Below are 26,431 nucleotides of genomic sequence, written 5' to 3'. Positions count from 1 at the left end.
GTCTTCTGGCTCTGTAAGGGGGACGGCGGCGCGGCTCCGGGACCCATCCATGGCTGGGCCTGTGATCGTCCCTCTGGAGCTAATGTCCAGTAGCCTAAGAAGCCCAATCCACTCTGCACGCAGGTGAGTTCGCTTCTTCTCCCCTTAGTCCCTCGATGCAGTGAGCCTGTTGCCAGCAGGTCTCACTGAAAGTAAAAAAATAAGAATTTACTTACCGATAATTCTATTTCTCGTAGTCCGTAGTGGATGCTGGGGACTCCGTAAGGACCATGGGGAATAGCGGCTCCGCAGGAGACAGGGCACAAAAGTAAAAGCTTTAGGATCAGGTGGTGTGCACTGGCTCCTCCCCCTATGACCCTCCTCCAAGCCTCAGTTAGGATACTGTGCCCGGACGAGCGTACACAATAAGGAAGGATTTTGAATCCCGGGTAAGACTCATACCAGCCACACCAATCACACTGTACAACCTGTGATCTGAACCCAGTTAACAGCATGATAACAGCGGAGCCTCTGAAAAGATGGCTCACAACAATAATAACCCGATTTTTGTAACAATAACTATGTACAAGTATTGCAGACAATCCGCACTTGGGATGGGCGCCCAGCATCCACTACGGACTACGAGAAATAGAATTATCGGTAAGTAAATTCTTATTTTCTCTGACGTCCTAAGTGGATGCTGGGGACTCCGTAAGGACCATGGGGATTATACCAAAGCTCCCAAACGGGCGGGAGAGTGCGGATGACTCTGCAGCACCGAATGAGAGAACTCCAGGTCCTCCTCAGCCAGGGTATCAAATTTGTAGAATTTTGCAAACGTGTTTGCCCCTGACCAAGTAGCAGCTCGGCAAAGTTGTAAAGCCGAGACCCCTCGGGCAGCCGCCCAAGATGAGCCCACCTTCCTTGTGGAATGGGCATTTACATATAGCCGTCCTGGAAACCTATATTTTCAGGGCCCTGACAACATCTAGCAACTTGGAGTCCTCCAAGTCCCTAGTAGCCGCAGGTACCACAATAAGCTGGTTCAGTTGAAACGCTGACACCACCTTAGGGAGAAACTGGGGACGAGTCCGCAGCTCTGCCCTGTCCGAATGGACAATCAGATATGGGCTTTTGTGAGACAAAGCCGCCAATTCTGACACTCGCCTGGCCGAGGCCAGGGCCAACAGCATGGTCACTTTCCATGTGAGATATTTCAAATCCACAGATTTGAGCGGTTTAAACCAATGTGATTTGAGGAATCCCAGAACTACGTTGAGATCCCACAGTGCCACTGGAGGCACAAAAGGGGGTTGTATATGCAGTACTCCCTTGACAAACTTCTGGACTTCAGGAACTGAAGCCAATTCTTTCTGGAAGAAAATCGACAGGGCCGAAATTTGAACCTTAATGGACCCCAATTTGAGGCCCATAGACACTCCTGTTTGTAGGAAATGCAGGAATCGACCGAGTTGAAATTCCTCCGTGGGGGCCTTCTTGGCCTCACACCATGCAACATATTTTTGCCAAATGCGGTGATAATGTTGTGCGGTCACCTCCTTCCTGGCTCTGACCAGGGTAGGGATGACCTCTTCCGGAATGCCTTTTTCCCTTAGGATCCGGCGTTCAACCGCCATGCCGTCAAACGCAGCCGCGGTAAGTCTTGGAACAGACATGATCCTTGCTGAAGCAAGTCCCTTCTTAGTATCTCTTGAAGTTCCGGGTACCACGTCCTTCTTGGCCAATCCGGAGCCACGAGTATAGTTCTTACTCCTCTCCGTCTTATAATTCTCAGTACCTTGGGTATGAGAGGCAGAGGAGGGAACACATACACCGACTGGTACACCCACGGTGTTACCAGAGCGTCCCAGCTATTGCCTGAGGTTCTCTTGACCTGGCGCAATACCTGTCCAGTTTTTTGTTCAGACGGGACGCCATCATGTCCACCTTTGGTCTTTCCCAACGGTTCACAATCATGTGGAAGACTTCCAGATGAAGTCCCCACTCTCCCGGGTGGAGGTCGTGCCTGCTGAGGAAGTCTGCTTCCCAGTTGTCCACTCCCGGAATGAACACCGCTGACAGTGTTATCACATGATTTTTCGCCCAGCGAAGAATCCTTGCTGCCATTTCCCTCCTGCTTCTTGTGCCGCCCTGTCTGTTTACGTGGGCGACTGCCGTGATGTTGTCCGACTGGATCAGCACCGGTTGACTTTGAAGCAGAGGTCTTCCTAGGCTCAGAGCATTGTAAATTGCCCTTAGCTCCAGTATATTTATGTGGAGAGAAGTCTCCAGACTTGACCACACTCCTTGGAAATTTCTTCCCTGTGTGACTGCTCCCCAGCCTCTCAGGCTGGCATCCGTGGTCACCAGGACCCAGTCCTGAATGCCGAATCTGCTGCCCTCTAGTAGATGAGCACTCTGCAGCCACCACAGAAGAGACACCCTTGTCCTTGGAGACAGGATTATCCGCTGATGCATCTGAAGATGCGATCCGGACCATTCGTCCAGCAGATCCCACTGAAAAATTCTTGCGTGAAATCTGCCGAATGGAATCGCTTCGTAAGAAGCCACCATTTTTCCCAGGACTCTTGTGCATTGATGCACTGACACTTGGCCTGGTTTTAGGAGGTTTCTGACTAGCTAGGAACAGCAGACGTGTCGTCGGAATCAGCTGCGATTTTGGAATATTTATAATCCACCCGTGCTGTCGTAGAACTACTTGAGATAGTGCTACTCCGACCTCCAACTGTTCTCTGGACCTTGCCCTTATCAGGAGATCGTCCAAGTAAGGGATAATTAAGACGCCTTTTCTTTGAAGAAGAATCATCATTTCGGCCATTACCTTGGTAAAGACCCGGGGTGCCGTGGACAATCCAAACGGCAGCGTCTGAAACTGATAGTGACAGTTATGTACCACGAACCTGAGGTACCCTTGGTGAGAAGGGCAAATTGGGACATGGAGGTAAGCATCCTTGATGTCCAGGGACACCATATAGTCCCCTTCTTCCTGGTTCGCTATCACTGCTCTGAGTGACTCCATCTTGATTTGAACCTTTGTATGTAAGTGTTCAAAGATTTCAGATTTAGAATAGGTCTCACCGAGCCGTCTGGCTTCAGTACCACAAATAGTGTGGAATAATACCCCTTTCCTTGTTGTAGGAGGGGTACTTTGATTATCACCTGCTGGGAATACAGCTTGTGAATTGTTTCCAATACTGCCTCCCTGTCGGAGGGAGACGTTGGTAAAGCAGACTTCAGGAACCTGCGAGGGGGAGACGTCTCGAATTTCCAATCTGTACCCCTGGGATACTACTTGTAGGATCCAGGGGTCCACTTGCGAGTGAGCCCACTGCGTGCTGAAACTCTTGAGACGACCCCCCACCGCACCTGAGTCCGCTTGTACGGCCCCAGCGTCATGCTGAGGACTTGGCAGAAGCGGTGGAGGGCTTCTGTTCCTGGGAAGGGGCTGCCTGCTGCAGTCTTCTTCCCTTTCCTCTACCCCTGGGCAGATATGACTGGCCTTTGCCCGCTTGCCCTTATGGGGACGAAAGGACTGAGGCTGAAAAGACGGTGTCTTTTTCTGCTGAGATGTGACTTGGGGTAAAAAAGGTGGATTTTCCAGCTGTTGCCGTGGCCACCAGGTCCGATGGACCGACCCCAAATAACTCCTCCCCTTTATACGGCAATACTTCCATGTGCCGTTTGGAATCTGCATCACCTGATCACTGTCGTGTCCATAAACATCTTCTGGCAGACATGGACATCGCACTTACTCTTGATGCCAGAGTGTCTATAGTCAATAAAATACTGTCCCTGTCAAGGGTATCAATATTTTCAGTCAGGGAATCCGACCAAGCCACCCCAGCGCTGCACATCCAGGCTGAGGCGATCGCTGGTCGCAGTATAACACCAGTATGTGTGTATATACTTTTTAGGATATTTTCCAGCCTCCTATCAGCTGGCTCCTTGAGGGCGGCCGTATCTGGAGACGGTAACGCCACTTGTTTTGATAAGCGTGTGAGCGCCTTATCCACCCTAGGGGGTGTTTCCCAACGCGCCCTAACTTCTGGCGGGAAAGGGTATAACGCCAATAATTTTCTATCGGGAGAAACCCACGCATCATCACACACTTCATTTAATTTATCTGATTCAGGAAAAACTACAGGTAGTTTTTTCACACCCCACATAATACCCTTTTTTGTGGTACTTGTAGTATCAGAAATATGTAACACCTCCTTCATTGCCCTTAACATGTAACGTGTGGCCCTAATGGAAAATACGTTTGTTTCTTCACCATCGACACTGGAGTCAGTGTCCGTGTCTGTGTCGACCGACTGAGGTAATTAGCGTTTTAAAGCCCCTGACGGTGTTTGAGACGCCTGGACAGGTACTAATTGGTTTGCCGGCCGTCTCATGTCGTCAACCGACCTTGCAGCGTGTTGACATTATCACGTAATTCCCTAAATAAGCCATCCAGTCCGGTGTCGACTCCCTAGAGAGTGACATCACCATTACAGGCAATTGCTCCGCCTCCTCACCAACATCGTCCTCATACATGTCGACACACACGTACCGACACACAGCACACACACAGGGAATGCTCTGATAGAGGACAGGACCCCACTAGCCCTTTGGGGAGACAGAGGGAGAGTTTGCCAGCACACACCAAAACGCTATAATTATACAGGGACAACCTTATATAAGTGTTTTCCCTTATAGCATCTTAATATACAGGTTGAGTCTCCCTTATCCAAAATGCTTGGGACCAGAGGTATTTTGGATATGGGATTTTTCCGTATTTTGGAATAATTGCATACCATAATGAGATATCATGGTGATGGGACCTAAATCTAAGCACAGAATGCATTTATGTTACATATACACCTTATACACACAGCCTGAAGGTCATTTTAGCCAATATTTTTTATAACTTTGTGCATTAAACAAAGTGTGTCTACATTCACACAATTCATTTATGTTTCATATACACCTTATACACACAGCCTGAAGGTCATTTAATACAATATTTTAATAACTTTGTGTATTAAACAAAGTTTGTGTACATTGAGCCATCAAAAAACAAAGGTTTCACTATCTCACTCTCACTCAAAAAAGTCCGTATTTCGGAATATTCCGTATTTCGGAATATTTGGATATGGGATACTCAACCTGTATAATAATATCGCCACATAAATGCCCCCCCTCTCTGTTTTAACCCTGTTTCTGTAGTGCAGTGCAGGGGAGAGCCTGGGAGCCTTCCTAGCAGCGGAGCTGTGTAGGAAAATGGCGCTGTGTGCTGAGGAGAATAGGCCCCGCCCCCTTTTCGGCGGGCTTCTTCTCCCGTTTTTCTGACAACCTGGCAGGGGTTAAATACATCCATATAGCCCCAGAGGCTATATGTGATGTATTTTTAGCCAGCATAGGTACTTTCATTGCTGCCCAGGGCGCCCCCCCCAGCGCCCTGCACCCTCAGTGACCGTTGGTGTGAAGTGTGCTGAGAGCAATGGCGCACAGCTGCAGTGCTGTGCGCTACCTCATGAAGACTGAGAAGTCTTCAGCCGCCGGTTTCTGGACCTCTTCTCTCTTCGGCATCTGCAAGGGGGTCGGCGGCGCGGCTCCGGTGACCCATCCAGGCTGTACCTGTGATCGTCCCTCTGGAGCTAGTGTCCAGTAGCCTAAGAAGCCAATCCATCCTGCACGCAGGTGAGTTCACTTCTTCTCCCCTAAGTCCCTCGTTGCAGTGAGCCTGTTGCCAGCAGGACTCACTGAAAATAAAAAACCTAACAAAACTTTTACTCTAAGCAGCTCTTTAGGAGAGCCACCTAGATTGCACCCTTCTCGGCCGGGCACAAAAACCTAACTGAGGCTTGGAGGAGGGTCATAGGGGGAGGAGCCAGTGCACACCACCTGATCCTAAAGCTTTTACTTTTGTGCCCTGTCTCCTGCGGAGCCGCTATTCCCCATGGTCCTTACGGAGTCCCCAGCATCCACTTAGGACGTCAGAGAAACCTACTTTAAACTTTTTCTCTAAGCAGCTCAGGAGAGCCACCTAGATTGCACCCTTCTCATTCGGGCACAAAATCTTAACTGAGGCTTGGAGGAGGGTCATAGGGGGAGGAGCCAGTGCACACCAGGTAGTCCTAAAGCTTTTTACTTTGTGCCCAGTCTCCTGCGGAGCCGCTATTCCCCATGGTCCTTACGGAGTCCCCAGCATCCACTTAGGACGTTAGAGAAAACATACTTACCTAAAGTCCAGCTCTCTCCTCCGGAAGACGCCCAGAGGACAGATGCCGCTGACTGGAGGTGGGGCAGAGCACAGCATTGTGTGTCATTAGGCAAAATACGATGTAATTTTCTTAACAACATGTTATATTGTATACGCCCCCTTGTTAGCGACCCGTGAATCGCGGCACTGTCTTCATGGTAGTGCCCACTTCCTTGGTTAGGGTGCAAGGATACCCGAGGGCAGCCTACGCTTCCTGGGGTGCAGGGGACTGCCCACAAATTCGGGTGTTACCCGCAACTTCTGAGAGAGTAGGCAAGTATACGAATATAGTATGATAGCATATCTGGTTCAATGGTAGACAGTAACCATGTCGATATTCATAAGGTCAACAGCACAATATTGACATCAGACCGTTGACTTGGTTCAAACTGTAGACAGGCACCAGGTCGACATTCTCAAACTGTTAACAGGATCACAATGTCGACATCTGAAATGCTGCCATGTGAAATGTCGACGGGTCAGGATGCTGACTGTGAGGGTGCAGGGGGAGAATAGGGTTAGGTTGCGTTGGGTTAGAGTTAGGCACTAAGGGAGGGTTAGGGCTAGGTATAGGCATTAGGGGGAGAAATACTTACCCAAACAGTTTATTGACAGTTCATCATGTGGATATATCATCCAGGTAGACAAAGTTGAGCATGCCGACAGTTGGACCCTGTTGACATTCTCGTGTTGACCTGATGACTGTCGATCAGTCATACCACACCCGTATAATAGCATGCTATACAAGTACAATATAAGGGCTGTCACAGAAAAGCACGCTACATCATTTGTTTCAGGTTAAAATATCGGTGAAGCTAAGACTTCGGTCAAATGCTGCAAGACTTAGGGCTAATTAGATAGGACCCGGCGAGATAATTTCATGAGGTAATTAGATACCCCCAACTAAAAGCCAAGAGCTTCAGAGAGGCAGCACAGTGGTGCAATGAGTAGAATTGCTACCTCACAGCACTAAGGTCATGGATTCCAACCAATACTATATCTGTGTGGAGTTTATATTTCTCCTTTTTTGTAAGTTTGCCAATTACTCTGTGTGGTCTGGTATCCCCCACACAATCCAAAAACAAGTTAACTGGTTTCTGACAAAATAATTAACCCTAATGCGCCTGTGTGTGTGCCCATGTGGTAAGGAGTATAAATTATACTGTAAGTTAAACTCTAGCAGGGACTTAAAAAAAAACAAAAAAAAAAAAACGATACCAAACATAGCAACTAAGTTTATGCAGGGGATAACGCACTCCTCCTACTGTAGAAGACACAGAGGAGTTCTGTGGCCACATAAAAACACTAGGCTTTTATTCAGCTCCTAATATTTGTTAAAATTTGCAATAGATGTTGCAAAATTCTTCACAATATTATCATTGCCCATTATTTATATGGCGCCACAAGGGTTCTGTAATGCATTACAAAGTATGTAAGCATAAAGAGGGCAATCAAGAGAAATAAAATGCAAAATACAGATAATTTACCGTGATTGCTATTTTCACAGCTGTTCTGCCACGACAATGGTATTTTCACAGGTATGTGCGCTCCTGTGATTCGCCTATTCAATTGCAAATTAGCAAGAACAGGATTGACCTGAAAATGATTGCTGGAAGTTAAAAGTGAAATAAGTGGTTAAATCAGCCTGTACACCAAACCCCCCCCCCCCCAAAAAAAAAACCAACAACAAACGAACCGTAACTTCGGATAACAGTATAAAAGTTTATTATTGGTTATAATAAAAGTAATGTATTTCTGGTACTTACATTTGGTCAAATGGCTGTTATATGCACTTTTTAAAAAAAAAAGGGGGAAAAGAGATGTAGGCGCTCTGGGGGGAGAGTGAGTCAATTGCTGCTGGTTTTGCAAAAATAAAAGTAATTTATTGGTAGAAGATTATATCACAAATGGACAATGGATAATTGTAATGCCATTAGCAATATACAAATATATTCAAATAAAAATAGTTTTCTAAAATCACAACAATTCAGTAAAATAAAACTGGTAACTGTGTCCAGGGCCTTTAAGGCTAAAGGTTGGGTACCCTCCCTTTTAAAATTTAATTAACTTGCATGCAAAAAAGCTTATTGTTAGTTGCAATTAGGGTTAGTGCATGTTAGATTCAAATTGCACTTTGCGGAATGGAGGCTGTATAATGTTGAAAGAAGCCTGTTAGTACTTCACCTGAAAACTGGTGAATAGAGTCAGAGATGTAACTGAGTGTTCAGTATGCCAATCCCGCATCTGTCTCCTGTGAACCTAATGGTTTATGTCACTCACTATTCAGATGACTGACCGCACTGCGGCGGTTCTCTTGGGTGTCGCTTGGTGTCCTGCACTATCCTTGAGTGCCGTGCTCGGACAGGAGCGGAGACAGGGGTACACGTGTCCAGGTCCTGGATGGCAGGGGACGCTGTAATGCCGCGATACGCGATACCTCTGATGAAACCGCCCACCTTGGAGGCGGAGAAACGCGTCAGGTGACCTGATACGACTGTGGAACGCAGGTGGACCGCAACCGGAAGCCGGAAGCCCCGAACCCGGAAGCCGCGTATCGCGGCATTACAGCGTCCCCTGCCATCCAGGACCTGGACACGTGTACCCCTGTCTCCGCTCCTGTCCGAGCACGGCACTCAAGGATAGTGCAGGACACCAAGCGACACCCAAGAGAACCGCCGCAGTGCGGTCAGTCATCTGAATAGTGAGTGACATAAACCATTAGGTTCACAGGAGACAGATGCGGGATTGGCATACTGAACACTCAGTTACATCTCTGACTCTATTCACCAGTTTTCAGGTGAAGTACTAACAGGCTTCTTTCAACATTATACAGCCTCCATTCCGCAAAGTGCAATTTGAATCTAACATGCACTAACCCTAATTGCAACTAACAATAAGCTTTTTTGCATGCAAGTTAATTAAATTTTAAAAGGGAGGGTACCCAACCTTTAGCCTTAAAGGCCCTGGACACAGTTACCAGTTTTATTTTACTGAATTGTTGTGATTTTAGAAAACTATTTTTATTTGAATATATTTGTATATTGCTAATGGCATTACAATTATCCATTGTCCATTTGTGATATAATCTTCTACCAATAAATTACTTTTATTTTTGCAAAACCAGCAGCAATTGACTCACTCTCCCCCCAGAGCGCCTACATCTCTTTTCCCCATATTCCGCTTGTGCCATATACGGTGGATAGCCAGGTTCACCTTTGTGGGCAGCCAGAAGGATGAGAGTTATTTTTGTTTAGACTATCCAATAGACTCTCGTCAAAGACTTGATCTAACAAACACATTTAATTTTGAAGTTAAATTAATACATTCTTAATCAGCGCCCACTGTTGTCCTAGAGACTTTCTTTATTCATATTTTAAAAAAAAAAGATGTAAAAAAATTATAGAAAGCATTTTTTTCCCAGCAAAATATGTCCTAAAATTTAATTTGGGGTACATAAAAACGGGTATAAGTATAAATATATGGGCCATTTCAGGGGACTTTTAAAAAAAAAGTAGAAATAGACCGATTATACTCACCTGAAAATCTAAAAACACATGTCCCATGCACAGCACCCCGATATACCTGTGCCATATCTTGTACCCAATTTCCATAATTTTGCACTTTTTCACTCCCAAAAAGTTTATCACCTGCTCAGAGTTGGTGAATTCAAATTTGCGGTATAATTACTGCAAATCCGGTTTCGCAGTCAATTAAATAGGCGCTTTTCGCAAATGTACCGCGTTTTGCTGTAAATTTGCGGCTAATTAAATTTGGCACTTAAAGTACAAAACATTGCAGGACATGGCATACACGCTATCACACAGATGTAGAGTTACAGTACCTGTGAAGCCTACAAGTTTGGTGCCAGCTAGGGCAGGGAAGGAGCACAAGAGAGAAGAGGGCCCTGTTCGTGACGGATTACATGTTTATCTTATCAACACTAAAGTGATGACATCGGAAATTTCTAATGAACTTCTTTATACAGATATTATTTATAGGCGTTTATAAATTTAATGGCACTTGTGTATTGTAATTCTATGAACACTTTAATGGTAACAGTAAACTAACATATATGGGTTTATCCAAATATTACCAAATATTTCAACAGTTTACTGTAACTTATAAATATAACTCAGATACTGTGTGAGACAAAACCAAAAATAGTTTAATATCCATCTGGAACTTATAATTATGAAATTGACTAGCGGACTGTCAACTCTTGGCGGGGGGATTCAATTAGACATAAGAATTAATGCAGACTTTTAGCTCCTTGATTCAGAACCCAGAGCTATTCAGTTACTGCCCATGGAAAGGCACGAGGGTGCACTTAATGCAGAGTTCACAATTTGCATTAAATGCACATGGTAACTGCATAGCTCTGGGCACTTAAACCAGAATCTATACATTATCGCAAGTTAGCAGTGGGGTTTACTGTGGGTTATAATCAAATAGCTCCAGACACTTAACCTGAGAGATAAAAGCCCACAGTAATTCTGTGGGGCAGTGGCACTTATCACCTGGGCCTTTTGGTGGGGCACAGGCCAGCTGCTGAGGGAGACAAATGTCCCCCTTTACAGCGATTGCACATTGATTTTTTTAGGAAAGAGCGTGATCACGCCTCCTGGGTTTGACCACGCCCCCTTCAGTACTTATGGCCATGTGGATGTCTCAGCGGCCCTGACTACATGATAAAGTAAAATTTATATCAAAATGATTAGTGCTTGACTGTAAGTCTGAATAGATGCAAATAGATGCCCGATTATGAACTTAAATCCATTTAACAAACTAAAAATATAAATAAAAACAATCATTAATGCTTTGAACAATTAAAAAAAGGATTGAAAATGGAAAAGAAAAACAAAGTACGTATAATACTATTGAGTTTCTATCTTGAGGAGGTTGGCCTCTCCCAGACTTTGTCAGCAGAGGAGAGAACATGCACTTTCGCTTCTGCTGAAAAACGTACTTGTGAAATGATTTACTCTATTGTACTATTTGCAAAGAACTTGTGTTTACCAGCTCACTGTGACGATTTACAGACCCTGAATGCTGCTTGCTTTGTTTTTGGTATGCCAGGCATTTGAATCGCTTCAAGTAAAGAATATATTCACTTTCTCATGAAAGTAATCAGGACACTGCAGCATGATTGCAAGAGAACCTGTGAGCATAGGCAGTGAGTAGTATCTCTTTACAAGTAGCTGACAATCCAGAACAGTGCAGCTTCTACTGAAAACTCTCCAGGCTGTCACATCTAAACCATCATCCATAAATGATGCTGGTGGGTGTGAGAAATTCATGATATCCAGGGTATATACAATCTTAAGGCCATATCCAATTGAAGGCGATGTTTTTGCAAGCAAGAGTATTGCTGCACTTTACGGTAGCGCACTTGCACAATTTTGTTTGCCGCTGCCAAAATTGTGCAGATTGGGGGGTGTGGGGGGACGTGCAGCGAGATGCGGTGCCGTTGCTGGCGTTTCAACGATGCTGCAACTATACAAAGTAATATTCTCCACTTAGGCGCTCTCCAGATTTAACATGTCACTAAAAATCGACTGATTTCTTCAAAGTCACAACCTGTATAATGTGTGTACTTGTTTGTAATCGCTCAATAATGGATGACATCAAAGTACACACATAAAGAAAAAAGAAAAAGACACAATAGTGTAGAAATCCTTTTGGGGATAATAATATATTCTGTTTTAATAACATCGCACTCACAAATTTCCCAAAGATTTCAGGCACATCATGGTTTCTTTATAACAAGGCAACACGCACCCTTCACCTGCAATTGGATTCCTCTCCTCCATCCTTCAATATGCTGCACCACCTCGTACGCAATACTGTATCTTCTGATATCGTGTGCAACTCATGGGAGTGCGCAATCAGGCATACACACCACAGGACATGCACAATTTGATGTTCCGATTTGTCCTGAAACGTCAAATCATGCATATATCATGCACTGTGTACCCAGTAAAGCTGGTCATACACTTATGCGACTTCTCAGAGGGGAGAAGTTGCATACGAGCACCCTTGAACCGCCCAGCAGCAGGATTGCAAATTATACATTGTATGCAGTCCTTCTGCATACGATGTATCGTATGTGACCTCAGCCAAGGCTGCTGGTACGATATAGCTATAGTGCAGTACTTCCGATCTAGGGGCTCCGATCCAGTGCTCATGGGACCTCAAATTGGATCGAAAAGGAGTAAAACACATGCGATTTTCCAGTTTTCATCCGATTTATCGGCCTGAAACATTGGAATCAGATGAACTCGGGCAAAATCGCACTAGTGTATGGGCACCTTTACAGTTCTGTTAATTGAAAGTGAGATTTGAGATTAAAATGAACTGATCAAGACTTTCCCTTTATACATCTTTAGCAACCGAGTAATCTCCTGTTATACTCAGTGGAAGGTAAGCCTCAGGCAGAATACCAGATATATCCAAACAGAAGAGTAGCAACCGGACAGAAGACTACCCCCTATCTAGGGGTTGTATAATAAATAATTAAATCATATAGTTGTATTCCATGATGGTGGTGTATCATTCCAATTTAGCAAAATAAAATCAAGAAACAAAGGAAATGTAATATAAAGCAGCACTCACTGACAAATTCCCTTTAGTGTATTAGGTGTGTGTAATTATTGAATCCCAGATACTTCAATTATACATAAAGATGCCAATGCTAGAATACTAGAACAGTTCTGTCACCTAAAAAGAAATGTCGTCACACAGTCGTTTTTTTTTTAGTAAACATTATTTTTTTCAACCACAACAAAACAGGAAATCATTTAGATTTTAGCTACAGTACATTCTGATAACATCAAATGTCTAATATTTCCTTCAATATGTACATTTCAGTTTATTTGACCTTATGGCAAAATATTTGCAGCAGATCTAAGAAAGTAAAACATCACATAGTTACTGTAGATAACAAGCATGATAAACACATTTATTGTATGCATGCAAATGAAAGGAATATTAGGGGCCGAAAGGACAGGTAGTTTTACTTACGCAAGAGCTGTGCATTTAAAGAGAGACTTTGCAACTCAGAGTCCTATTATTTAAAATAGTTAAATAAAACAAAGCATTTATCATATTTACTAGCTGTAATGCGCTGCATTGCTTCACATTTATTCATTTTTTTATCTCTGACTCCATGCCCCCTCATTCTGTTCATCTCTTCCCACTACTCACTCTCTCTACCTCTGAACTTTTTTCCTAAGCTCTCTCTCTACCCATTCTCTGTCCTGACCACCCCAACACTTCCTCACTAACTCTCCTACCCCATTTTCTCTCTCTACCGCCACCCCCTCGCTCTCTCCTGTGCAAATGGTGGGAGGTTTTAAGAGTTCATATTAACTGTCATTTCATTCCGACACTATGGCATCATTTTTTATTAGCAGTCAATTTTACTATGTAGAAGAGATAGATAGATAGATAGATAGATAGATAGATAGATAGATAGACAGAGTACAGCAAATGTGGGCGAGCAATCTTAAGGCTTGCAAATTCCAAAAATGGGAGCCATCCCAGTCAGCAGGGACGACTGTACTGCACTCTATCTTTAGGAAAGGCACCTGAACCCTAATTGTGCTAATCATGGATGAGTGCCAGATATGTATGTATGTGTGTGTTATATATATATATATATATATATATATATATTTATTGTGTGTGTGTGTGTGTGTGTGTGTGTGTGTCAGTGGTGTCACAAGCCGGGTGCCACCCTCCCTGTTACTCAGCTCCTGTAACAGTTAGAAAGCCGACACTACACACTGCCCAGTCTCCGAGGGAGGGGGGGGGGGGCATCTCACGCCCCCGGTGTGAAGGAGAGGAGGTCCCGCAGGCCATGGTCCTTTTAAATTCATCCACGCCCTTTTTTCGTGCAGTCGCAATTTTAGCGGGGTGTATGTATATAAAAACTGCAAAGCTTTTTTTATCCAGTTCATATAAATATGTACACTGCATCAGAACTTAATTGTTCTAGGTGAAGGGTAATTGTTCAATGACTGCAGTCCAGTTTGTACTTGTACTGTATGTCACATGTTACAAGTAAAGCAACCACATTATCCCAGAGGATCATTCATACGGGAGGATGATTGGACACCGACGTTCCTTGGCATGGCTGAAAGACCAAACTCATACACAAATAACAACCTGATATGCATTTATGTGGAGGCATTTAAAGGACAAACGGCAGGGTGCATCAAGGTTAAAAATGTGGCCAAACATCCAAAAATGCAGTTTTTTGGACGTCTGGCCACTTACTACATACGCACCAAGCACGGAATGCACTTATATGCTGTAGGTAATGCCATCTAAAGATTGTGTTGACCTATAGAAGCTGTGGGCTTACATCTCAGCACCCCCGGGGTGCATGCGTCAGCCCACACATGTGCAGACTCAGAGTCATAAACCCAGAAGTCCCATCATTACGAAGGACAGCTCTTACCGCAAGAGTTGTCCTTTGGGACTTTCTTCAAGCATATGGCGTTACTAAATGCCGTTTTGCTTGCAAAGAGTGAAGGGAGGCAGCGCAAGCTAAATGCGATACTTGATGCTCATAATATACGAGGATATGTCAATGCCAATTTTCAGCAGCCATTTTATCTGGGCATTGTACAAACAGTCGACATTCAGAAAGATGTCAAAGGTGTACATTCACAATGTCAACATTGGAAAGGTAGACAGTTTGTCATGTTTTTCATTAGGGGTCTTAAGTAACCTAACCCTAAAACTAACCTCTCCAAAAATTGGCAGTCAACATAGTGGGGCAGATTTATTAAGCTTGGTGAAGTGAAAAATTGGAAGGTGATAAAGGACCAGCCAGTCAGCTCCTAACTGTAATTTTTCAAACCCAGCCTGTGATATGGTAGTTAGGATCTGATTGGCTGGTCTTTTATCACCTTCCACTTTATCACTTCACCGAGCTTAATAAATCTGCCCCTGAGTCTGTTGGTATTCACAATGTTGACATTCCGATTGTACACGTGTCCTCGTATACATCTAGCCTAATACTTCATGCAGCCTAGGTCCTGTACAACTTCGCTAGTGTCAGGCGTCTTTCTTGCTGAAAAATGTGTCTTAGATACAATGCAATGTGTCTAGGATGCACCAGGAAACTGCGCTGATTAATTTGATATGTGACACTTGTATATCTGTGTGAGATCGAGCCTGTATGAAGTCAAAGATACTAGACATGAAAAAAAGCCACAGCATTGCATTACAGCACTTTGTATGCAGATTCATAGACTATGTCACACACAGATATACAAGTGTTGCATAACAAAATAATCAACACAGTCTCCTGGTACCTCTAGTTGGGACTAAAATGCATTTTCAGCAAAAAATACGCAGATGCAAGAAGTGTCTCACGGGACCTGGTGTGCCAAGATAAGCTGGCAAAAAGGTACATCACAATTACCCAAGGCGCAAACCAGTTATGCTGCAGAATGGGAAAAATAAGGGCCACTAAACCATTTTCAAAAATATATATTCGTGAGAAAAGATTACCCAATCACAATGCGCTCACTGTGTTTTCCATAGAATAATGCAAAAATCTGTGCAAAGTGTTTCCATTTGGTAAGTTTTGCACTTATACCACCTTGAGGGCATTCCCATTTTCGGTGGCCGGGCACTGCACCCTCATTCTTGAAAACGCCATGTGGAATATACTACACAGTTCCTGGATTCCTATTACTGCTGTAAATGTCTGTCATTGGTGTAATTTCAAAAGTTTTAATAAATCTTGTCTGTTTAACTACCATCTACCTTGCCGAAGTTGCTGTATACTGTAAGCTCTGTACATAAGCTTACCAAAGAAACCATGATAGGAGGACCACCATCCTGTGACTCAGTGAGTATGGTACAACTACTGGATAAAGATGGTGGTTTGACTAAATACACACAGACGTTAAATCAGTGTTTTAAAGATACTTTGATGAGTGGAATCCACACACGTATCGCTAATGAGAGCCATGTTGCAGAATGCAGCTTGCTGCCCCCGTCGCCATCGGCAAATGTGTAGGCCCTTGCTGATACCGGGTCCCCTTTGCTCACGATGTCAGGCTGGGTACACATCGTCTAATGTGTACCCACCCTTAGACTGTGGTAGGCACAATAACTGTCATAAAACAACAGTAAACAGTTATTAATATGGTGCACACATATTCACAACACTCTATAGAGAATATTTCAGTCATTTGTACTAAGTCCCTGTCCAGTGGAGATTGCAATCCCTATCACATCGACACATATACACACTATGTTTATTTAATTTGTCAGCAGCCAATTAACTATATTTTATTTTAAATTTAATACAGTGGCTAACATGGCTTTGGGAAAGTCTTAAACTAAAGCTTATTTAAAATCACTTATATGGATACTTAATTTTACTATATTGGTATAAAATATACTTTAGGCAACCGGATTGGAGGTTCCAATTTTGTTGATTACTACCAGTCCCTTCAGTGTAGGACTGGTACTGTCAGTGGGTCTGGTGGAGTGGTCTTTTAAATCCCGAGCCATCATTAAAGTGGAACCCCACAGTTGTGATCTCCCTGCTGTATTTGAAACTACTGTAACACCTGCTGTCTGCCACTGTGACTGGAAAGGGATTAGGGTGGTGGGTTTAAGTTAAATGTGGTTTATACACGTAGCAGATAAAAGAATTTTACATTTATGAGAAAAGCTTATAAATTCTTAACACTTTTCTGGTGAGTTCACCTCTTTCAAAATTGCTGCCTATTCCTGCTGATCACATTCAACTAAAAGAAAAATGTTTAACAGATTGGACTTGGGCCAAACTTAATTTATATGTGATTTATAGTTATTTGGAAGTGTTTAAAAATAAGAATTTACTCACCGGTAATTCTTTTTCTCGTAGTCCGTAGTGGATGCTGGGACTCCGTAAGGACCATGGGGAATAGCGGCTCCGCAGGAGACTGGGCACAACTAAAAGAAAGCTTTAGACTAACTGGTGTGCACTGGCTCCTCCCACTATGACCCTCCTCCAGACTTCAGTTAGGATACTGTGCCCGGAAGAGCTGACACAATAAGGAAGGATTTTGAATCCCGGGTAAGACTCATACCAGCCACACCAATCACACCGTATAACTCGTGATACAATACCCAGTTAACAGTATGATAACAACTGAGCCTCTCAACAGATGGCTCAACAATAACCCTTTAGTTAAACAATAACTATATACAAGTATTGCAGACAATCCGCACTTGGGATGGGCGCCCAGCATCCACTACGGACTACGAGAAATAGAATTACCGGTGAGTAAATTCTTATTTTATCTGACGTCCTAAGTGGATGCTGGGACTCCGTAAGGACCATGGGGATTATACCAAAGCTCCCAAACGGGCGGGAGAGCGCGGATGACTCTGCAGCACCGAATGGGCAAACTCTAGGTCCTCCTCAGCCAGGGTGTCAAACTTGTAGAATTTAGCAAATGTGTTTGACCCCGACCAAGTAGCTGCTCGGCAAAGTTGTAAAGCCGAGACCCCTCGGGCAGCCGCCCAAGAAGAGCCCACCTTCCTCGTGGAATGGGCTTTCACTGATTTAGGATGCGGCAGTCCAGCCGCAGAATGTGCAAGCTGAATCGTACTACAGATCCAGCGAGCAATAGTCTGCTTTGAAGCAGGTGCACCCAACTTGTTGGGCGCATGCAGAATAAATAGCGAGTCAGTCTTTCTGACGCCAGCTGTCCTGGAAACATACATTTTCAGGGCCCTGACTACGTCCAACAACTTGGAAGCCTCCAAGTCTTTAGTAGCCGCAGGCACCACAATAGGTTGGTTCAAATGAAAAGCTGATACCACCTTAGGGAGAAACTGGGGACGAGTCCTCAATTCTGCCCTATCCATATGAAAAATCAGATAAGGGCTTTTACATGACAAAGCCGCCAATTCTGATACACGCCTGGCCGAAGCCAAGGCCAACAACATGACCACTTTCCACGTGAGATATTTCAATTCCACGGTTTTAAGTGGCTCAAACCAATGAGACTTTAGGAAATCCAACACCACGTTGAGATCCCAAGGTGCCACTGGAGGCACAAAAGGGGGCTGAATATGCAGCACTCCCTTAACAAAAGTCTGAACTTCAGGCAGTGAAGCCAGTTCTCTTTGAAAGAAAATCGATAGAGCCGAAATCTGGACTTTAATGGAACCCAACTTTAGGCCCATAGTCACCCCCTGACTGTAGGAAGTGCAGGAAACGGCCCAGCTGAAATTCTTCCGTTGGGGCCTTCCTGGCCTCACACCACGCAACATATTTTCGCCAAATGCGGTGATAATGGTTCGCGGTCACTTCTTTCCTAGCTTTAATCAGCGTAGGAATGACTTCCTCCGGAATGCCCTTTTCCTTCAGGATCCGGTGTTCAACCGCCATGCCATCAAACGCAGCCGCGGTAAGTCCTGGAACAGACAGGGCCCCTGCTACAGCAGGTCCTGTCTGAGCGGCAGAGGCCATGGGTCCTCTGAGATCATTTTTTGAAGTTCCGGGTACCAAGCTCTTCTTGGCCAATCCGGAACAATGAGTATAGTTCTTACTCCTCTTCTCCTTATTATCCTCAGTACCTTTGGTATGAGAGGAAGAGGAGGGAACACATAAACCGACCGGTACACCCACGGTGTCACTAGAGCGTCCACAGCTATCGCCTGAGGGTCTCTTGACCTGGCGCAATATCTTTCTAGCTTTTTGTTTAGGCGGGACGCCATCATGTCCACCTGTGGCCTTTCCCAACGGTTTACAATCAGTTGGAAGACTTCCGGATGAAGTCCCCACTCTCCCGGGTGGAGGTCGTGCCTGCTGAGGAAGTCTGCTTCCCAGTTGTCCACTCCCGGAATGAACACTGCTGACAGTGCTAACACGTGATTTTCCGCCCATCGGAGAATCCTTGTGGCTTCTGCCATCGCCGTCCTGCTTCTTGTGCCGCCCTGTCGGTTTACATGGGCGACTGCCGTGATGTTGTCTGACTGAATCAGTACCGGCTGGTTTTGAAGCAGGGGTTTTGCCTGACTGAGGGCATTGAAAATGGCCCTCAGTTCCAGAATATTTATGTGTAGAGAAGTCTCCTGACTCGACCATAGCCCTTGGAAGTTTCTTCCCTGTGTGACTGCCCCCCAGCCTCTAAGGCTGGCATCCGTGGTCACCAGGACCCAGTCCTGTATGCCGAATCTGCGGCCCTCTTGAAGATGAGCACTTTGCAGCCACCACAGCAGAGACACCCTGGTCCTTGGAGACAGGGTTATCAGCCGATGCATCTGAAGATGCGATCCGGACCACTTGTCCAACAGGTCCCACTGAAAAGTTCTTGCATGGAACCTGCCGAATGGAATTGCTTCGTAGGAAGCTACCATCTTTCCCAGGATCCGCGTGCAGTGATGCACCGACACCTGTTTTGGTTTTAGGAGGCCTCTGACTAGAGATGACAGCTCCTTGGCCTTCTCCTCCGGGAGAAACACTTTTTTCTGTTCTGTGTCCAGAACCATCCCCAGGAACAGTAGACGTGTCGTAGGGACCAGCTGTGACTTTGGAATATTTAGAATCCAGCCGTGCTGTTGTAGCACCTCCCGAGATAGTGCTACCCCGACCAACAACTGCTCCCTGGACCTCGCCTTTATCAGGAGATCGTCCAAGTACGGGATAATTAAAACTCCCTTCTTTCGAAGAAGTATCATCATTTCGGCCATTACCTTGGTAAAGACCCTCGGAGCCGTGGATAGACCGAACGGCAACGTCTGGAATTGGTAATGACAATCCTGTACCACAAATCTGAGGTACTCCTGGTGAGGATGGTAAATGGGGACATGCAGGTAAGCATCCTTGATGTCCAGTGATACCATGTAATCCCCCTCGTCCAGGCTTGCAATAACCGCCCTGAGCGATTCCATCTTGAACTTGAATTTTTTTATATATGTGTTCAAGGATTTCAAATTTAAAATGGGTCTCACCGAACCGTCAGGTTTCGGTACCACAAATATTGTGGAATAGTAACCCCGTCCTTGTTGAAGTAGGGGCACTTGGACTATCACCTGCTGGGAATACAGCTTGTGAATTGCCGCTAGCACTGCCTCCCTGCCTGAGGGAGTTGTTGGCAAGGCAGATTTGAGGAAACGGCGGGGGGGAGACGTCTCGAATTCCAGCTTGTACCCCTGAGATACTACTTGAAGGATCCAGGGATCCACCCGTGAGCGAGCCCACTGATTGCTGAAGTTTTTGAGACGGGCCCCCACCGTACCTGGCTCCGCCTGTGGAGCCCCAGCGTCATGCGGTGGACTTGGAGGAAGCTGGGGAGGACTTTTGCTCCTGGGAACTGGCTGTATGCTGCAGCTTTTTCCCTCTATCTCTGCCTCTGGGCAGAAAGGACGCGCCTTTAACCCGCTTGCCCTTATGGGGCCGAAAGGACTGTACCTGATAATACAGTGCTTTCTTTGGCTGTGAGGGAACATGGGGTAAAAATGTAGACTTCCCAGCTGTTGCTGTGGAAACGAGGTCCGAGAGACCATCCCCGAACAACTCCTCACCCTTATAAGGCAAAACTTCCATGTGCCTTTTAGAATCTGCATCACCTGTCCACTGCCGAGTCCATAACCCTCTCCTGGCAGAAATGGACATTGCACTTATTTTAGATGCCAGCCGGCAAATATCCCTCTGTGCATCTCTCATGTATAAGACTGCGTCTTTAATATGCTCTACGGTTAGCAATATAGAGTCCCTGCCTAGGGTATCAATATTTTCCGACAGGGAATCTGACCACGCAGCTGCAGCACTGCACATCCATGCTGAAGCAATAGCTGGTCTCAGTATAATACCTGTGTGTGTATATACAGACTTCAGGATAGCCTCCTGCTTTCTATCAGCAGGTTCCTTTAGGGCGGCCGTATCCGGAGACGGTAGTGCCACCTTTTTTGATAAGCGTGTGAGCGCTTTATCCACCCTAGGGGATGCTTCCCAACGTGACCTATCCTCTGGCGGGAAAGGGTACGTCATTAGTAACCTTTTAGAAATTACCAGTTTCTTATCGGGGGAAGCCCACGCTTCTTCACACACTTCATTTAATTCCTCAGATGGAGGAAAAACTACTGGTAGTTTTTTCTCTCCAAACATAATACCCTTTTTTGTGGTACCTGGGGTAACATCAGAAATATGCAACACATTTTTCATTGCCTCAATCATGTAACGTGTGGCCCTATTGGAAGTTACATTAGTCTCCTCGTCGTGGACACTGGAGTCAGTATCTGTGTCGACATCTGTGTCTGCCATCTGAGGTAGCGGGCGTTTTAGAGCCCCTGATGGCTTTTGAGACGCCTGGGCAGGCACAGGCTGAGAAGCCGGCTGTCCCATATTTGGTATGTCGTCAAACCTTTTATGTAAGGAGTCGACACTGTCGCGTAATTCCTTCCACATAACCATCCACTCAGGTGTCGACCCCGCAGGGGGTGACATCACATTTATCGGCATCTGCTCCGCCTCCACGTAAGCCTCCTCATCAAACATGTCGACACAGCCGTACCGACACACCGCACACACACAGGGAATGCTCTGACAGAGGACAGGACCCCACAAAGCCCTTTGGGGAGACAGAGAGAGAGTATGCCAGAGCGCTATAATAATACAGGGATTAACTGAATTATTTCCCCTTATAGCTGCTATATAAGTTATACTGCGCCTAAATTTAGTGCCCCCCCTCTCTTTTTTACCCTTTGTAGCTTGATACTGCAGGGGAGAGCCAGGGAGCGATCCTTCCAGCGGAGCTGTGAGGGAAAAATGGCGCCAGTGTGCTGAGGGAGTTAGCCCCGCCCCTTTTTCGGCTGACTTTTCTCCCGCTTTTTTCAGGAATTCTGGCAGGGGTAATATATCACATATATAGCCCTGGGACTATATATTGTGATGATTTGCCAGCCAAGGTGTTTATATTGCTGCTCAGGGCGCCCCCCCCCAGCGCCCTGCACCCATCAGTGACCGGAGTGTGAGGTGTGCATGAGGAGCAATGGCGCACAGCTGCAGTGCTGTGCGCTACCTTGTTGAAGACCGAGGTCTTCTGCCGCCGATTTTCCGGACCACTTCTTGCTTCTGGCTCTGTAAGGGGGACGGCGGCGCGGCTCCGGGACCGAACGATCGAGGTCGGGTCCTGTGTTCGATCCCTCTGGAGCTAATGGTGTCCAGTAGACTAAGAAGCCCAAACTATCTCCAGTCAGGTAGGTTCGCTTCTTCTCCCCTTAGTCCCTCGCTGCAGTGAGTCTGTTGCCAGCAGATCTCACTGTAAAATAAAAAACCTAAAATATACTTTCTTTCTAGGAGCTCAGGAGAGCCCCTAGTGTGCATCCAGCTCAGCCGGGCACAAGATTCTAACTGAAGTCTGGAGGAGGGTCATAGTGGGAGGAGCCAGTGCACACCAGTTAGTCTAAAGCTTTCTTTTAGTTGTGCCCAGTCTCCTGCGGAGCCGCTATTCCCCATGGTCCTTACGGAGTCCCAGCATCCACTTAGGACGTCAGAGAAAAGTGGAGAAAATAAGCTTTTAGTACATTCTAACAAACTTTTTTCATAATCAATTACAATTCAAAATAGACAATAATGAATTAAATAAGTATTCACCCCCTGGTTTTAATACTTTGTAACAGTGCCTTCAACTCCAGTAGCAGCTGTGAATACATATGAACACTGCAATTTTGACTTATTGTTATTTGCAATATTGCTTGAGCTCCGTCAGTTTGACTAGGACCCATTCCACAGACTGGAATTATATCTCGGCCAGATCAGAGAAATTATTATTATTACATTAATTTAAGCCCCAGAAAGATCTATTACATAATTTGGGTCATTATCCTTCTTCAATATACTGCAAATTTTCTCCCAAGTCTCTTCAGAGTTTACCTCTTGTTGCATCTGTTCTGCCCTGTATTTTGCAAAGAATTCCTTAGCCTAACGCGCTGGCTGCCATGCCTCACAGTAAAGAGTGTGTTCTAAAGATTATGTGCAATGTTAGGCTTGTGTCAGATGTAGCATCTAGGCAATAAAGCCAAAATATTCATCATTGTTCTCGTTAGCACATACTGTAGATTCTTTTACTTTGTATGTGGGTCTTGCAGGTGCCTTCAGGTAAACTGTAGGTGAGATTAGCTGGGAATGGGTTTCTTTTAGTCGCCATCCTAACTATTGCTTTGAACAGTCATAGACCTCTTGGTTGGCGCTTTAAAAATTGCTGTTGTTAGTTTAGTAGGGCGGCCTGTTATGCCATCTCTCCATTCCTTAATGATGGACATGGCAGTGCTAATGACTGATGCTTTTCAATAGCCATTTTAATTCTGAATCCTCATAATAAAGCACATTTGGAGAAGAACTAATGAAACATGTGACCTCTCCTAGACAGGCAAACTCTTTTTGAGTGAAGCACTTTACTGTACACAAAATTCAATCTATTAATTATGTGAAATCTGAAGACAAGTGATTACGCAAAAGGTTCATTTAAACATTTTTTTTATAAATGGGGAAATACTTATGTAATCGATGTGTCTATTCTTTCTTATTTTTCTTAGTGATTCACTTGCTGTTTTTTTTTTTTACATTACAGTATTTTGTGGCGATCATCAGTAGGAATCCCTGAATAATCAATTCTGAAGCCATGGTGTAAGAAACTAAAATGTGCAAAACAAAAAAATACCAAAATGGAAAATACTTTCTACATCCAATATATACTGTAAGTTGTGATTTTCGTCACCCATGTAACCCTGACCCTTTAAGTTTGGAATAGTTGCACATTTCTTGCTTATGTAGTGTACATGATTACGTTTTAATCCAGATCCCTGCCATGGCTACCTAATCAACAGCCATCCCTTCCTAAGAACTGAAGGCCTGATTGAGAGATGGACACAGTTCGTACAGCAGCTGCGTTGTGTATGAAAATATTCAAAAGCAGCTGTAGGTGTCGGGAGTAAATAGATGTCTCCAATCTGCTTGTGTGATCCGCTGCCGCATCCAAAAATGTCCATTCCAGATCACTTGCATGACCACGGAAAGTACGGATGGTGTAATGCAGGCCTGGCCAACCTGTGGCTCTCCAGCTATTGTGAAACTACACATCCCAGCATGACCTGCCACAATGTTAGCATTACCTAATAGCAAAACTGTGGCAGGGAATGCTGGGATGTGTAGTTTCACAACAGCTGGAGAGCCACAGGTTGGCCATTCCTGGTGTAATGGTTAGCATTACTGCCTCACAGCACTGAGGTCATGGGTTCGGTTCCCACTATGGCCCTAACTGTGTGGAGTTGGTATATTCTCACTGTGCATGCGTGGGTTTCTGCTGCGTACTTTGGTATCCTCCTACACTCCAAAAATATACTGATTAATTACCTCCCAACAAAAATGAACCCTAGTGTGTAAGTGTGTGCCTGTATATGGGCAGACTAGATGGGCCAAGGGGATCTTATCTGCCATCAAATTCTATGTTTCTATGTAACATCGGCCATCTGAGTTACCCTCAGGTTATGCAGGCTGGGCTGTTCATGCTGATGGGGCCATGAAATCTGCATTCGAAGACAAAGACCCTGGTCTCACCACTCCCAGAAAAGGGGTGAGCTGCATGTAAACCATCGGGTACATCTCTGAATCAGGTGTGTATTTCTGAGCGAAATAAAAATGTAATTACACATGGCCCCCATACAGCAGCCACATCATAAGCATGGAGCTTGTCTACAGCAGCCATAGTGTGCTCATGCATAGTGATGCTTTGTCAGAGGAGACTACTTGTGACAGTTTCTAAAGTGTCATTATTTGGAGGAAAAAATAACTAAAACCTTTCATTGCAACCAATTTTATTATAAATCACATTAGGAATCTGCTTCATGTTCTAACACATACAATATATTTCATATATCAGAGCAATAAGTAAATCATGATCACATAGGATAAATATTATTGGGAGATGTATCAAGCCTTGGAGAGAGATAAAGTGGATTAATTTCCCAAAGACAGCTTCTGTCATTTTAAAAACTGTGGGGTCAATGAATCAAGCAGAGAAAAAAGTGGAGAAGAGGACCAGTGGAGAAGTTGCCCATAGCAACCAATCTGCTGCTACCTATCATTTTATAGTCGCACATGATAAATGCTACGCCAGTGCTGATTGGTTGCTATGGGCACTACTCTCTTTTAGATGCTTGATTCATCACCCCCTGTGATAGATAAAGGAGATAGTAGCCGATTGCTTTTGCGGTTGCTTTGTGTAACTTATCCAATTTATTTCTCTCCAGGACTTGATACATCTCCCCCAATGTTAGATGGGATGGGATCTATGCATGGAGTAGATCCTGTGGATGTAGCTGAATGGAATCTATTTATGAACCTTAACCTATTTGCGTATGTGTAAGCATAGTAATGGATGTGTTCCATGAAATGGACTAAACATTAAGGTAGAAATTTGCTAGAACTTATTTTATGAGACTCACTGAGGCAGTTGCCGTTCGAGGGCCTAAACCCAGTGTCCTCCATGACTGTCTGCCTCCGACAGACTAAACACTCGCCGTCTTCCTTTCCTGCCAGACCTTACTAGAGGGAAACACAGGGACAGATCATAAGAGGATTTAACAGCGGAACATACAGAGGAGAATACAAATAGGATTGAGTAAAAAGCTTAAAGGACATCATAAAACATTAGCATTGACAAAGACAAGAAAAGAAGAGCATGCCTGATATAAATACAGTAAGACAAATTCTAGATGGAAAGAAGAGAGATGTGAGACAGTAATAGGACTTGTAAAGTGTTGCTTACCTTTGCCTCTGAAAGGGTTTCTAATTAATAATATTATTTAGAAATATATAGTTTATTCAAAACTGTTATATTTTACTACACATACCACTCTATACTGTAAGCCCCACTTATACTGTTACCTAGAAACATAATGTGTCACTAAACACAAGCTGTTCCAATACGATGAGACAATTTGTGACATGCCTATACATATACACTAAGGGGTATATGCAATTCCGGGCGAATTGCAGCTTTTTTCCGCCCGTTTTTAAATTTGACACAATTCGACCGTCGAATTCCGGCCGGCGGGTGCCAGAATTCGACATATTCAATAAAAAACGGAATCGACAGTCCCGCTGTCGAAAAACGGACCAATTGACGGATAAGTGCGTCCTGGATTCGACTTTTCCGACGGCGC

At 44.7% G+C, this 26,431-nt stretch overlaps 1 protein-coding gene and 1 long non-coding RNA gene across 7 annotated transcripts in view; one reads left to right on the top strand and one right to left on the bottom strand.

Moving 5' to 3' along the window:
• LOC134945169 (uncharacterized) overlaps nt 1–23,958 on the top strand; it is a 32,704-nt gene extending 8,746 nt beyond the window's left edge. The window contains exon 3 of the long non-coding RNA XR_010182059.1: nt 23,839–23,958. This is a non-coding gene — a long non-coding RNA (uncharacterized LOC134945169). The remainder of the gene's footprint in view (nt 1–23,838) is intronic.
• The window catches only part of CLEC16A (C-type lectin domain containing 16A), a 954,241-nt gene that overhangs the window by 45,553 nt on the left and 882,257 nt on the right, over nt 1–26,431 (bottom strand). For 4 of the 6 annotated variants that reach the window (XM_063934294.1, XM_063934290.1, XM_063934291.1 and 1 more), the window contains one exon: nt 25,712–25,807. The exons of 1 other annotated variant lie outside the window; for it this stretch is intronic. In XM_063934294.1, coding sequence (XP_063790364.1) covers nt 25,712–25,807 — 96 coding nt within the window. Of the gene's footprint in view, nt 1–25,711; nt 25,812–26,431 lie in introns of all 6 variants that reach the window. One more of the 6 variants, XM_063934295.1, reaches the window with a different exon arrangement.

The sequence above is a fragment of the Pseudophryne corroboree genome, chromosome 7 (assembly GCF_028390025.1).
Source record: "Pseudophryne corroboree isolate aPseCor3 chromosome 7, aPseCor3.hap2, whole genome shotgun sequence".
Classification (NCBI taxonomy): Eukaryota; Metazoa; Chordata; class Amphibia; order Anura; family Myobatrachidae; genus Pseudophryne; species Pseudophryne corroboree.
Note: the sequence above shows the minus strand (reverse complement) of the source record. Positions and strands in the feature narration are given on the sequence as shown.